Here is a 15,566-nt window from a genome sequence, read left to right on the forward strand (position 1 = left end):
ATAGTGAAGCAGTGGAACAGATTTCCCAGAGAGGTGGTGGATGCCCCATCCCTGGAGACATTCAAGGTCAGGTTGGAGGGGCTCTGAGCAACATGATTCAGCTGTAGGTGTCCTTGTTCACTGCAGGGGACTAGATGACCTTTAAAGGTCCCTTCCAATTCAAACAACTCTGTGATTCTATAAAGCAAGGCTGAATTGGAGCCTAATTTCTGTCTTTTCACACCCGAGATTTGGTGTTAGTACTATAAAAAAGGTATTTTCTGTCCCATTTCCTTTTGCAGTTATGCTGAGCAAGACCTCTAGCCCAGTGCATCAGCATATAAAACGAAAGAAAATGTATAACACCACGAACTTGCTACACTTATCATGAATGTATCACTCCCTCACCCCTCTGTAAATTATTTTGCTGGAGGCTACATCATTCCCTCTGAGCAGCACGCCGGGAGCTGACGGAGGCGTGAGGCACGAAGCCTCCCCAGTGCTGAGCTGCAGCATGTTGGGCGGCCTTTGATGTGAACTGGTTGTGCTGGTTCCTGGCGCCCCAGGAACCGGTCTGACGGGCCTGTTATGCCAACAAATTCTGGTATGATTCCACACTCTCCAGAATGCAGAAACCTGCCCAGCCAGTTAAATGAAAGGCATATTAGGTTATCCATTGCACATTGTATATATCCTAGGAGCAGCAGATCTCCTCTCGGCACTCTCTAGTGTGGTCCACGGTGGCTTCCTCATCTTACTTACGCTTGAGGTTTATAGCTGGAGGGGAAGTCAATAGTAAACATTTATCACCCTGATCAAGAGCAGAACTTTGCACAATTCAAAGAGAAGGGTGAGTTTTGAAAGCCTTTATTTAAAATTAATTTAAGATAACCTTAAGAAAAAATTTATCTGATGCTTGAAATGCTATAACGGCTATCTCCTTAATGTGTCTGGTACTGCCAGCCTCTGTGGTGCTTGGTGACAGGATTTTGGGAAGAGCAGCTTTTTGACCCTTCTTGTGCGTAGCTCAACATCTGTCTGCAGAAGTATTTGCTTTACAGTTTAAGGAACTAAGCAGGATTGAGAGGGAAACTTCACTGCCAGTGACTTAGTACATTGAGCATGTCATTTGAGTGTTGCCTCTTGGTCTGTTCTTTAACACAGTGTTTTTGTAATCCCTTTCTCATACTAACTCTTGCTGTGAAGAGGCATAGTGCAACTACAGCAAGATGTGCTGCTACTGGTTCTTGTTGGGATTTTTTTTTTTTAATTGTTCAGTTTTATGAGATGAGTTAATTAAAACTAGAAAGTTCAGAAATTGGCTTCCTGGTAAAATAGGAAATGTACTTGTCATTCTTACTGCTTCCTTTCTGCATGCTTATCAGAAGTTTTCCTGTTTAGAACATAACTGGGTAACGGTGGTGGCAACAGTAACAAAAAGCAGTCCTAGGCATAAAGCGTAGGCAGATCTGAAGGTTGTACCTGTATCAGCAAGTGAGTCCATTCACAAGCATGGTGTCAAATAAGAAAAATTAAACAGTGTGAAAACAAAAGCTGTGGAATCTGGTAACTGATTAACTACTGGAGCACAGAAGTACTTGCTGAGCTGAACAGAAAGGAATGAAGACAGGTTTTGTCATGCCTGTTCGGACAAAATAACTCTTTACCTTAAGTAAATGTGAATATTCTCACCATCCATGTAACTGCATTTTTGAAAACCCTTACATAGTTGCTTCTGTCTCCCTGGGATTCTTAATTTAGTCTATCTTCAAATGAAATTATTAATTTTCTTTAATGATGTTAAAAATGAAAATAAATCAGTCTTTCCAGTGGACATAAGCCACTAGGTCCAAAAAGATCTGTACAGTACTAAGAAAGAAGTTACAGCAGTCACAAAACAGGAAGCTTCAGTTATGGAAGTATTTACTGCCTGCTATTTCCAGGTTGATGAAATAAATGAACATTATTATACTTCTGTAAAATACTAGTTAAAAAATCTCCTGAGCAGCTAAAAAAACCCTGATGAATAGCAGATTAAATGATCTTCTCATTAGTCAAATTCTATCTCTGTGTTAAAATTATTCTTCAAAGTGTAGGTATACGTACAGAAAAGGACACAGAGATTCCCTAAAATTTTGCACTCTAACAAAACATAAAAACACTTTTTAAAAAAGTTCATATTTTATCATCATTGTTGATTTTCTTATTAAATACAGAAGGAAATTTTGCTAAGGAATAAACTGTTCTCCAAAGAAAAAAAATGGAACTGGCTGAATTGCATGGTATATTTTTTTAAATTCAGACCAAATCAATCAGCTTTACAAAACACTGCTTGCCATCTTCTCCCTCGCGCAGTCTGTGTTCTGCTCTATTTGGGTTTTCCTTAGCTGCTTTTTTTTTCTTTTTTGGGGGGGTTGGGGGGGGATCAAGGAGGGAGGGAGGGAGAGGAAGGGGCAAGGAAGGCAGGGGCTATTGTTTGGAATTTTTTTTCCCGCAAAAGGTAAGTAAAAAGTTTCCAATTTGTTGTTTCTCTTTTGATTGTTTTCCTGTCCTGAATTCTTGTCATTCACTATAGCAGAAGGTAGATGGCATGATTTTGTACACAGACCTGTACATTTTTACTTCAGCCTTCCAAGCTGAAATAGCTCTCCAGGGCTGAAATATATATGCAAAACTATTCAAGACTACTTATGACAACCTGACAAACATCAGTAAGAGGAAAACATTTCTGCACGCAACTCAATCAAACAGGTGCTCTCTTTAGATTCTGAGGGCCAGGAACACTGCACTGTGGTCCTGAAACAGAACCCCTCAGGTCCTGGTGTGGCTTTTTTCTCCATTAAAACTCTCTAAAAGACCTGAGAGTTTCAGCTGAACAAATTCAGGCTGTTTCTGACTGCAGATGAGCAGTGAAAACACTTCAAAGAAGAGTCCCTTAAAGTGAACATTGTTACTGGCATCAGGGAATTTGATCTTGGCTCCATTTCAAAAGTGGCTACGCAAGCAGCTTGAGAAGAATCACATTCAACTAGTGGGGGGTGATGGAGTGGCAGAAAAAGCAAATAATACCAGTGCCAGACAGCAATGGTATGCACCGTGTGCATTCCCAGATGTAAGAAATCATACCACTCAGAGGACCGCCAGTTCCTGCACTCCCAGTCAAACCCTGTTTAGGGGGTTTAGGTAACAGCTGAACTGCCACATGCTCCTATCCACTGCATATGCAGCTGGGCTCCTTTGATGTCTGTATTGGCAACTGCAACATAAAGTTCATGAAATGAACATGCCTAGATGTTAAGCAATATATTTATCCCTCTGTGCAGATCTGCAAGTCAAGGAGGTTGGGAGTACACTGGCCATGGATGTGTATGTGCAATCTACTAAATCTTATGTAAATAAATAAGGACTTCACCAGTGTGCATGTATATCTATATATGCAGGAAAAGAATGATATATTTATTGTTGTATTCAAAACAATTAAATATCTCAATTAGAGTTCCCATTACAATTCAAAGCTGGTTTTAATCTTTGCATCTGAATTTATAGAAACAGAAAAATATAAGTTATCTGCTAATCTCTTTTAACCCTATTTTGTATGCATATGCAGTGGGCTAGGTCTTATCTGAATGCATTGTTATCTGAATGGTTAGAGACACTGACACAGCCTCATCAAAAAAAGAAGGGGTCATAAAGGCTTTTCTTGATTGTTATTTTATCTGTGCTACAACATTGCAGTACTCTTACAATAGAATTTCCATCGTTGGTTGATTTGCTGGGATTAAATTAGGTTCTCTTCTTCAGAATTGCTCATGGATAAGTATTCTGTCACCTAGTTTATTGTGCCATATTATTTTGAAATCTGAACATGAGCCAAAACACTACAAATAGTTTTGCCACTGTTCAAGCAGAACAGTGAAGTTTTTTCTCAACAGTTTTATTGTCTAGGTGTGGCATTTACTCTTAGGAGATGAATGAGATGAGTTCCAGTCAGACTAACCAGCTTAAGACACCCAGTATAAGTGGATGTGCAATATACGACTCTTCAGTAGTTTTCTAATATGTTTAATGAGCCAGGGATCTGTGCAGTAATTCATGATCAAATACATGATTATGAAATACATAAAATCAAATAAATCTGGAAGAGAGATAAATGTAAAGTTCAACTGCTGGTCTTAATCCATTATCGCTTATTGTTATGCAGATAAGGATAGCACTGTAGAAGTCAATGGAATTATATTGCTGTAAAGTTCATTCAGCATGAACAAATACGAAAATAAGCTGCTCATAGAGTTTATTGGGAAATAAAATTGATGACACTATTTTCTGGAGTGCTTTCTATAAACAGAAAGAAAGATTTATAGTAAAGCACCCAACGAATAAGGAAGAGGACAATTTTATTGCTACTTATCAGGTCTATGTATATATCTAAGACACCTGTTTCTTTCAACTGTAAGGAAATTATTACTTGAAGAGAAGCTTCAAAAGCAGAATACAAAGCTGCTACTAAGACAGTATTTACAGTGATTATTTAAGAATACCAGAGCATCTAAGGCAACCTATGATGATAGTTTCTTCCGTAAGATGAATGTTCTGAAGTTATAATATACCCAATTGATAATGTGCTGCTGAACACTAGATTTATTTTAAGTTACGTGGAAAATAAGTGGTTAAACAATGCTGAGGAATTAGTGGAAGAGTTAATAAGATTTTTGAAATACTTCAGAATTCAAGGTATACAGCTGATGGGAAACTGAGAATATTCTCAAGAGATGAAAACAGATTTGAGTCCATGTAATCACTGGTCACCTAGAACTCCTGTCTGACAGTATTTCGAGATATCTCAGAAATGTTAAAATGGTATCTCAGATTCCATTTTACTTATGCTGTAGTATTTATGATACTTTCTGGAGATTTGAGTAATCTGAGTAATGTAACAAGAGTAAGGCGAAATTGCTACTAACATCTGTTTAACACCTGAACAACTAATACTGTAACTAGGTTAGATGTCAGGTTGGATATTAAGAAAAGGTTTTGCACGAGATGGCAGTGGGCATGCAACAGGCTCCCTAGGGCAGCAGTCATAGCCTCAGTCTGCTGGAGTTCAAGAAACAACTGGATAATGCTCTTAGATATAGGGTCTGATTTTTGGGTGGTGTGTGGAGTCAGGAGTTGGACTCCATGATCCTTGTGGGTCCCTTCCAACATGAGATACTCTATGATTCTATGAATTAATAGACTGGGAAGCATGTGCTTGCAGCACTGGCCCTTGCACACAGATCACCAGTGTAAGGATGTCACTAATCCGTGTATGTAAGTGTTTCTATATACACCAAAACGGTGATGTGGAATCACATAAAGGCAGAATAATAGTACAGAAAATCAGTGTTTTGTTTTCTACTTCATTACTAAGAATTATGAATCAAAGATCGAGGGGATTACTTCATGGCAGAGGGCAGAGTCGGTTCAAAGAAACATAGAACGTTCACCTGCAATTTGAGAAAAGTAAATAAATAAATAAAATTGGTAAAAAATCTCAAGTGACACACAATGTATCACACAGATCAGCCAGCCTCTGCTGCCTAAAGCCGTGGCAATTACATGAGCCTACAGGTCTTCATAGCCACATTAAAGCATGCCTTGGACTGCTCTGCCACATGCCAAGACAGCAAACAAAGCAATCCGCTGAGATCAAGAGTGGGATAAAAAGCACTGCAAATACGCTCGGTGTGCAAACCCCAACAGCCAGCAGACGACAAATCCCGACACTCCCTCAGTTTCCTATAACGATCCCTTCCGGCTACGCCCAACCGCGCCCCTCACCAATAACCCACCCCCTCACACTCACGATAGCGCCTCCGGCCCCTCACAGCTCCGCTCTCGCGAGAGCGGCGCGGAACCATCGCGAGATCTGGCCCTGGCCCTGGCCCCGGCCCCTCCCCGAAGGCAGGGAAAGGTGCTCGCTCCGAGCTTTTGCTTTTCCCGCCGTTTCTTGCGGAGCCGCCGGGAACCAACCAGGTAACGGCGCGCGCCCTCCGCCTCACCGCCCTCTGCTACCGGGCGCCGCGCTGCAGCGCGGCCGGCAGTGGGTAGGCCCCCGCCGCCGGGGCTCGGTCTTGCTAAGTGACCGCGCTCGCGGCGAGACGCTGGCCGGTTGTCATGCGTTTGTCATGGCCGGGAGGCTCGGGGAGCTCCGCTTGTGGGGTGAGGGCGCAGCGCTGGTACTGCTGGGTCAGGGGGTGAGGAAGAGCTCCGGAAGGGGAGCGCGTTCCGGAAAGGGATGTTTACTGAAGTATGTGCTTCATAGCACATTGGAGGTGGGGAAATAAAAGCGTACGAGCCGTTCCCAGTGTCACTAGGCCATCGGTTCTGTAGGAAAGCACTGTACGATGGCAGCACGCAAAGCGGAGAGTTTCAGCCACGGAGATGCGAGCAGAGTGCCGTCCAACTTGAGCTGAAGAGCTGTAGGCATTGCTGACTTGGAAAGGTAATCTTATCTTTTATTCTCAGTATAAGGACGTAAGCTGGTTTGAAATCAGGCATTGAAATGAGCTACTGCGCTTTTTAAGACGTGGCATATTAAAGCAAATCTGGCAGTGCTTAACCATTGCTGAACGTTCTGTCAGCTGCTGTTACTGCATCTCTGTGTCAGTACACTGTAGAAAACATGGTTTGAGAATTGCTATGCTCCATTTATCACATTATTCCATGTTAAAGATGTGCAAACTGAAAGTGACTTAAGGTTATACACAGAGCTTTGAGAAAGGAAACAGCATCCAAGGCCTCCAGCTCCTAGGCTAGGTCACCAACCACCAGATTATCACAGTGATCAGTTAAGCCAGAAGACCCATTCATGGGGAGCTGAAGGGGAGTGATTACATGAATATGTCTGTATTGGACACCCAGTGCACTGATTAGATGTGTGTACCATGCTTCCTCTGTAGATCACCTGAGGGAATCATCTCTGCTAAGAAAAAAGCTAGAAGAATTACAAGTAAAGTTGTTCTATCTGTATAGGCAGTCTGTTTTTTTAAGACAAAGCAGTCCGATGGTTATCCTGAACTATGGGTGTTTGGGGATTCGTGAGTTCTGAGATTGATCTATTCCCTTTGCATCATGGCATAGGAATACTTTCATAGTAGAATCAGGAAGATTTTAAGGAGCTCCAGGCTTCTTTTTGCAGAAGAGTGCCATTTGAATCCTATGTATGTAAAGAATGCATGTACACAAATGTGTGTCTGATAAAATGTCTGACAAACAAACAGTTTTACTAACAGCAAAACTTTGGAAGCATGGATTGCTTTTAGAAAGCAGCTGTAGTTTTATGCAGAGGAGGAATAAAAACACACAAACATCTTAATCTATTTTTAATTTGATAATGGTTTAAGGGGTGGGGGGTAGAAGGAACAATTTTATAATTAGTTGCAGTACAATATTTGCATCTTCCATATTTAGAGTGTGACTGTCAGTGAATAAGTGCAACTTGACAGGAATATGTGTGAGCTTTGTCTTTCATCCATGGCTGCATGTTATGCTCTGATAAATGCAAACATAAGTGTTGTCGATCTGTCATTACAGGCATACACCTGTCTTCAGAAACAGCTTAATAACTATGCTGTTTAAAACTTAAAGTGTGAGAGTGAGCCAATTCTGCAAACAAATCAAAGAAGTTGAGAGCAGAAAAAACAAGATGAATGCGTCTGGGGGAACTTGTGGGAGCCCCAGTTCTGCAGAACCTGCTGGAGATTTCTTCAAGGAACTGTGGTCCAAACTGAAAGAATGTCATGATAAAGAAGTGCAAGGTAAAACAGCTTGCTGTGAAAGTAGATTTTATCTGGTACCACTGGGGAGGTTTGAACCAGAGTACTGCTCCATATGTGTGGAACTAAATGCATTCTTAACGTCTTGTGTTATGCAAGATGATGAACTGGGTGATTACAAATGATTGCTACAGATTGACCACCTAAACCTGATTTAAAAGAATCACATTTGGACTGCCAACAGCTACAAATGATTTGGTAGATCAGATGAGGTGCAATGTTATGTGAGATTTCTTTTTGCTTAAGAAATACTCAAATGGTGGCTTAGCTTTAATGTTATGATTTAAAGTTACCAAATCAAGTTCTTGTTTTTATTTTTTTAATCACGTTAAATACATCAAAATGATAACTGAACAAATATCTATGTAATTTCACCTGACCTGTTCCAAATCCCACTGCAGATTACAATTAGCGAAATGGAAAGTATTAAATTTTCAGTGTCTTGCAATTTCTCGATATAAGAACAGGCAACATTTTTATAAATAATATGTGTTTTATGACCTGTATGATACTAATTTTACTATGGTTTGACTGTTAGTGCCTTTCCATTCTTCAGTGGTGTGGAAAATAAGCAGTGCTCAAAGATGAATTATCGCACTGTATACTTATAATTGTAATATTGTTTCACAAGTAGCGTTCATAACATGTGCTAAAAATACTTTGTTGGAAGATGAATCTGGCTATCTGAAGTCACACTATCTGAAGTCATTTTTCTGGATGGAATTAGAACAGTATTTGCATATTCATCAAGGACATTGCTATGCATAAAATAGTGTTTTCATTAGGCTGGAATAATAGCAGTTGAGCTTTTTTGTGAATTATGAGCTTTAGTTGTACAAGTGGATCTTTATAGTTGGACCATTCCAGTAGCCTTAGTCATTTTCCCTAGCCTCAAACCTGATGTAGGTCTGACCATTTTGGTCCAGTTAAATCATCTCTTGTGAATTTTAAAAACTGTGAGGATTGCTCTGTAATGTTGGGATGTTTCATATCTCAGAACTCAACGATGTGTAAGGCTGGTCCTTCATACTTTGTGTTAGTAATTGCAGGGAAAAAGAAATCCAACAACTTGGTAACCTAAAGGAGAGAGATGCCAGTTAGTAGCTTTTTGTTCCATTAAAAAATAGCCGTATTAAATATAATTTTATATGGTATCTTGAATCACAGAAAAAAATTATTATGTTTGTGAGATTTTACTTTTAAAAAAAAAAAATCTTTTTGGAGTGGGTGTGATGTAAGCTACAGATAAAAGCAGAATTACTGACAGAATGGGATCTGGCAATCTATGGCATGTCTGAACAACAAAAACTTGAAAACCGAAAAGCTCTAATGTGGAGGGTGATGTTAAGTGACCCCTTCTCTAATTTCTTGGGATGTGCAGCACATGATTTAGCATTTTGGTTTTCTTTATGCATATAAAGATGCTCTTTAGAATGTATGTTAGGTGGGGCCAGATAATTTTGCCACTAGGCAGACTTTTTCATGCCTAGCCCTTTGTCGGTGTGTCCCGCACTGTGTTAGGTAAAATTAGGTCTTCCATGATAACATCAAAGACATGCCTTAAGGAGAGTTAATTTTTTCAAAAGGTGGGGATCCTCTTATAGAAAATGTTACTGGAAGATATTTTAGAAACATCAAACACAGGCTTGCCTGGACTTTGCTTGTTTCTGAAGTCTATAAATAAGAATTAAAATTGACTCATGAGTTTCCAATCTGAATGTCAGCAAAAATTTATTTTAAAGATGGTGGATGTTGGATTAAGTGAAAGTTAGTCGTTGGAGAAGAAGTGTGTTGTGTGCACAGAGCACAGGGTACTATTGTGGTGTAGTTCTTAATTTTTACAAATCCATGGAATGCAGAATTTTTTTACATAAGAGCCTGAAGGGATCGGGTATATTATACAGAGAATATTTAGCAATGTATAAATAGAATACTTCAAACTCATACATTCTTAAATGGGTTGCGCTGAGTTTTTCTGTTGCTGTATTTTAAAGAATGTATGTTTCTCTTTTCTACCATGCTAGCTAAACAGACCTCATCTTGCATCTTTTTCCTTAAAAAGCGGATTTTTATTAAAAAAAAAAAAAAATTAAAAAAAATCCAAACTTTGGCTCTCCAGACAAAATATCTAGCATTTTCTCTCCAAATCATTGTGGCCAACAATAGGACTCCTACAACCCAGTTCCTGAAGATATCAGGCATGGTCAGAGTTGATTGACTTCCGTGGACTTCAAGCAGGCTCAGCAACTTGGAATAACGGTTATTAGAGCTGTGCTTGCTTTTATTCCTACCTATAGAACTTGTGAAACATCTGCATAGCTCATGCAAATTAGAAAGCAGTGTGGTAATGCTGTGCTATCACAGAATCATAGAATCACCAATGTTGGAAAATACCCACAGGATCACCCAGTCCAACCATCCACCCATCACCAATACTCTCACTAAACCATGACCCTCAACACAACGTCCAAACGTTCCTTGAACACCTCCAGGGTTGGTGACTCCACCACCTCCTTGGGCAGCCCATTGCAGTACCTAAGGTGATTAAGTGTTGCTGATGTCTAACACTTTAATCTTGCTCAAAATAATTATACGGATGCTTTCTGCTCATGTTTTATCAGCATGGTTCCTGTGGATGAATTCTGAAATTGTTCTTTGTAATGTAAAGCTTTATCTTTTTTCATACAAATGTGAGGAGTTATGTGTACAAGATGTAGCTTAATTCTTTTCAATTTTTCCTTATCTGAAACGTAATGGAGGAATAGGGGGAAAAACTACAGTCTTTGAAGGTGAGAAAACTATGAGGAAAGTAATCTAATTGATTGCCATCGGTAAGGAAATGGCTAAAGACTCTTCAAAAGTAAATAATCATAGAAAACAGAGCTAGAAGGGAATGTAGAAGGTCATCCAGTCAATTTCTATGCCCTTAAGGTAGGGTTTTATCTGTGTCCATGCTGACAGAAGCTGGTCCAACCCATTCCTAGAAGTCAGATTCTGCAGGCTTCCCAAGCACAATTTTAAGAAGATAGAATTATTGCATTTGAAAATTCTCCAGAACAGTATTTGTCATGTCCATTAATTGAAACCTTACAGGTAGATAACTTAGTCAACTTGCAATTTTTTTTAAAGACAGTGTTGTGTATTTAATCTTCTTAATGACAGTTTAAAGGAAGTCTCCATCATCTTAATAGAAAGTGTCATTTGCTAAAGCACTAATGAGCTTTAGGTAACATGAACTTACTATAGTCTATAGCTTGTCTTTCATAGGAGCATTGTGTAAGAGAAAATTGAATTTGGAATGTAGATAGCATGGGTTTTTTTTACTATCTACTATATGCTTTTACCACTACATCTACTATATGCTTAGTAGATGGTTGAATAAGGAAATGGGAAAGTTTGTTTGTGTTGCTTAACAGATAAAGGAAAGCTGTCTTAATTATCTTGGTTAAAGTCTCCAACACTCTGGAAAGGCAAAATTAAGAGATTACAACTAATGTAATTCAGTGCTCCCCAAGTAATGTAACGAGCTGGTTTCCTGCCTTCTCATTGCAATCATTTGAATTAAGAAAGAAACAACCTCGAAGGAGCTACTTTAGTTCCTCTTGCATTCAGGTGAGAGGTGAGATTGTGTTACCTGCAGCACAGTACTGAGCCTTTTGAGTGCTGCCTCTTCAATTTGTGGCTCAGATTGCCAATGTTACAATCCTGAATACTTGCTGAACGAACTACCTGTTCATACAGGAGATGCATTGTTGTGCAGCTTCATTCCTTCCGATGGGCGTGGAGCAGCATTAAAGCACCCTTTATAGGGGTTTTAATTGCAGATGCCTAATTGACTTAACGAAGAGCAACTACTTAAAAAAAAAGAAATAAATAAACCCTCTTTCTGTGCTGATATGCATGACAGAACCTAACATCTCAAAGGTGTTGGACACCTAGAGATAAAAGAAATCTTGCCATATTTCTTAATACTTTTTTGTTTTTTTTAAGCAGTAAGTGTATTTCTTGATCTCCATGTCTCACTAGTGTCGTGTAGCAATGATACGGGTTCATCAAGGTTTTGGCTGGCCTGGCCATTATGTTTTAAGTGTCCTGAAAAGTGAGCATTCTTAAGCAAGTAGTTTTCTGCTTTGAGCTGATCCCAATCAAGTGTGGTAGGTGAAAGGGGGGAAAAAAGAAGTCTACTAGCAGCCTTAACCTGCTTTTCTTACAGTGAGAACACATTGGATATGTTGCTTGGTTTAAATTTAAAATTGCCAGAGGTTCTAGAAGTATTCTGGTGCCATTACATCTTCCCAAAAGACTAATGTGTTTGCTAGAAAGTTCACAAGAAACCTGGTTTTCAAACTCAAACTGTTCATAGCCTTCTGATGTTTTCCTAAATTTACTATGGCATATGTAATTAAGAAAATGTTAAATAGCTAGGGTCTGATTGCTAACAGCTATTTATTCAAAATGGGAATGGCCAGCTTGCATATGGATAGTATCACAAATGTCACTGCATCTCTCTTGAGCTGGGCAATACCTCTAATAAAGTGCACTGTCCTTTGGTACCTTAAAGCTCTGAAACATATTTTTAGTAAGCTTCTCTTATGTACATCTAGTGTAGTACATTCTTTGAGTTATTGATTGCATGCTAGATTTCAAGTGTGGTATCATGCTTTTATATATGCACAGAATGTATTTTGTGTCATGTATGCATAGGCTTTGAAGATACATTGACAGTAGTTGGTATTCACACGTATGTGGTTTTGTGGTTTGTTGTTTTAATTTTTTTTCCCTTCTTTCTCCAAAAGGGTGCTGTTATGTGCAAATCTGAGTGTTTAAGAAGTCCCCATTTTCCTGGAAATTGTAATAGCTTTATTTGTTTCCAGGATATTGCAGAACATAACCAAGAATTGCCTCTCTTCTCTCCAAATTAGTCACTATTTTCTCTCTTGTACATATGTCACTGGCAAAACAAGACTTATCCTCTGAGAGTGTTGTATAATGTGGTTGTTTTTTTTTTCTTTCCACTTTTCAGGCTTACAACTGAAAATATCCAAGCTGAAGAAGGAAAGATGCTTGTAAGTAGTCATACTGATGATCTAACTTATTAAAGGAGGGTCTAAGTACAAATAATGACCTGTTATTCCTGTAAGGTTCAATTAAGGTATCAGGGAGGCTTCTTTCAGACATAGAAAATTCTGTTCACTTTAATAATTCAGTTAAAGTGATATAAAAATGTATGTCACTCTTTATAGGACCTCAGTAGAACCTTTGTAGCACCTGAAAACTACATTTGTCTTCCTTGAACAGAGGACTGGTAAAATGTTCCTATTTCTAGGGTGCCCACTGAGTTTACTAACATTTCTAATTAGGAAGGCATTTTAAAACTTAGATAGGATCTGTAAAAGAGAAGTGGCAAGACAAGACAAAGACAAGACAACTTTTTTTTTTTTAGACTTTTTTAAAACTAGATATCTGTATTTAATACATATCAATACATATTTATATTTTCCTGGCTATGTTTTTTGAAGGAAAATTATGGCATTGTGTACTTTTTTTTTTTTTTTTTTTTTTCCTTTTGGTACTATAGTAGCTCAAGCAGTTATCTAGCATTTCTGATAGTTTATTTTATGAACTCCCGGTGTGCTTTGGTCTTGGGTCGGGAGGGAGACAAATGCTTCTTTTTTTGTAGTAGTGAAGTCCCTGTAGTAGGTTTTACCATCTGCATCTCCACCCCATAATGTGGTGGAATTGCACTGTGAAACAGTGCTACCTTTTCCATGCTTGTTTATTCTACTATTGGACACATTCAGTTTGTTGTCTGCCATTATTACTGTTCTTCAGTATATACAATTATATCTGTGCCTTACTTCCAGAAAAAGTGTCTTTGCTTCCTCTCATTTAGCTTTTGGAAGAAATTGGCTTTGGTTGTGTTATGCCTGTGTTGTTTCCTTCCCTGGATAACTTCCAGTAGTTAGCTAGACAAAAATCTGTGATGTTTGACCATCGGGCTTATAAATGCTGTAGAGAAGCTGCTAGGAGATAACGGTGGCAGCTGAAGGAGCAGTGCAGGGCAGGATCACAAGAAGAAGGGTTAACAAATCACTCCCAGAACAGCATTCATTCTGTCTAGTACCATGAGGCATCTCCTGCATTTCCACAGCAACATCCCAAACCCACAGCAGTGCTTACATTCCCAAGAATACTCACATTGCTAACTCCCAGTTCCCCCACATATGCAACCAGTCCTCAGGATCAAGGTTGGTCAACTTTTGTGCAGTATCACAATAAATCTATTTATGTTACTACATACGGATGAGCTATTGCAGTTATTAGAGTCCTCTCAGCACATATTTGCTGTTATGTTTTATACTTACAGGCTATGTGTACTTTCCTAGGGGGAAAAGACTTTAATAACTTGTTATTATGTACACAAATTGAAGTCATTGTTTCGTTTCTAATCTGAAAGGGTGAAATGGTCTTTTGCTGTTATTGTTAACTTGATCTGGTATATCATCAGTTGCTTCCGCATCCTGAAAATCTGAAATTAATCAATTATTTTTCAAGATGCTGACTGTTATCAGCAGTGTGACTGAACATGCATCGAATGCTTTAATTATTGTTTGTTGGAATCCGATTGCCACACTGTGGATACAATACTCTTATGTAGGAGATCTTGTTCTCCTTGATGCATCTGAATACCTGTGGTTTAAAGTTTCAGACTTTGTAATCGGCTGACAATGAGGGCCTTATATTGCACCCCACCTCAGCATTGGGTCTGGTGACTCGTAAATGCTGGGTGAGGGGCCATTCATTGTGAAGAGAGCCTCATAGCCAGAAATGTCAAGTTTATATCGACTGGACTGGATTGAAGAACAAAAAGCCTTGTTCCTCCTGTCATTTTAATATCTTTCTGTGACATCTTGTAGGATTTCAGTGGAAGAGGTTGAGTATTAGTTCTTACTGAGTATTTTTACAGATTTCTCTAAGTTTCACAAACTGAAAAATAGCGGGTATTTTTTGTCACGGGCATCAGAAAAACAGACTGCTTTCTGCAGACGTTTCATTTCCCATGGCCCAGCTGCACTTGGTTAATGAACTGAAGTAACAGACTTTTGCCTTCTCTATATCAAAGTACAAGTCCAGGAGTCCATCAGACTGTTATCATGTAACCATTTTATATTATATAAGCAGTTGAAAAGGACAATACAGTCTGGGTGGTGTTGCAAAAATAAAAGAGCTCTTTTAAAAGTTTCAGATTTAATAAAATATGTCTGGATTGTATGCTTCAGAGGCTTCTGCTGTCCCTTTCACTTTATGACTATTGTGGTTAGTTTCTTTTATTTCTATAGTAATCATGTGACCAGCAGTATGCTAATGTGTTTGTTAATGTATCCTAAAGGAAGTGCTGATTTAAAAGTGTATCTGTGTAAAAGAATTGTATGAACAAGTTAGTAAATATGTTTTCTTTACCTGTTGTGTTTGTTCTTGTCATCTTTTTGTCTCAGCCCATTTCATGGCTTTCTTAGATAATTCATCTCGAGCTGCTGAGAACAAACACCTGTTTTCTTGCAATAGACAGAAGATAAAAAGCAGAGCTAGGAATGAGTTCTCAGAAGTTAGATATTGTCATGTTGCATAGATTCACCTGCTTCACTTCTCCTGAAGGCTTATAGAAAAATTATGCCAATTGCTTGTACTTTGTTTGAATCCTGGAGATGCTGTGGTCGGATAATAAAAGTCAAGGGAGCTAAAGTTGGGAATTTCATACTACTGGTTTTC

At 38.8% G+C, this 15,566-nt stretch overlaps 1 protein-coding gene across 5 annotated transcripts in view; it reads left to right on the top strand.

Annotated features, from left to right (window-relative positions):
- Positions 1–652: 652 nt before the first annotated feature.
- RBBP8 (RB binding protein 8, endonuclease) overlaps positions 653–15,566 on the top strand; it is a 38,497-nt gene continuing 23,583 nt past the window's right edge. Inside the window, exons 1-4 of one of the 5 annotated variants that reach the window (XM_085220879.1) lie at positions 653–829; positions 6,352–6,463; positions 7,555–7,778; positions 12,820–12,862. In XM_085220879.1, the coding sequence (XP_085077005.1) occupies positions 7,667–7,778; positions 12,820–12,862 (155 nt within the window). In that variant the 5' untranslated portion in view covers positions 653–829; positions 6,352–6,463; positions 7,555–7,666. The other 4 variants (XM_085220878.1, XM_085220880.1, XM_085220877.1 and 1 more) reach the window with 4 other exon arrangements.

Source organism: Meleagris gallopavo, chromosome 3, assembly GCF_905368555.1.
Source record: "Meleagris gallopavo chromosome 3, MGAL_WU_HG_1.1, whole genome shotgun sequence".
Lineage (NCBI taxonomy): Eukaryota > Metazoa > Chordata > Aves > Galliformes > Phasianidae > Meleagris > Meleagris gallopavo.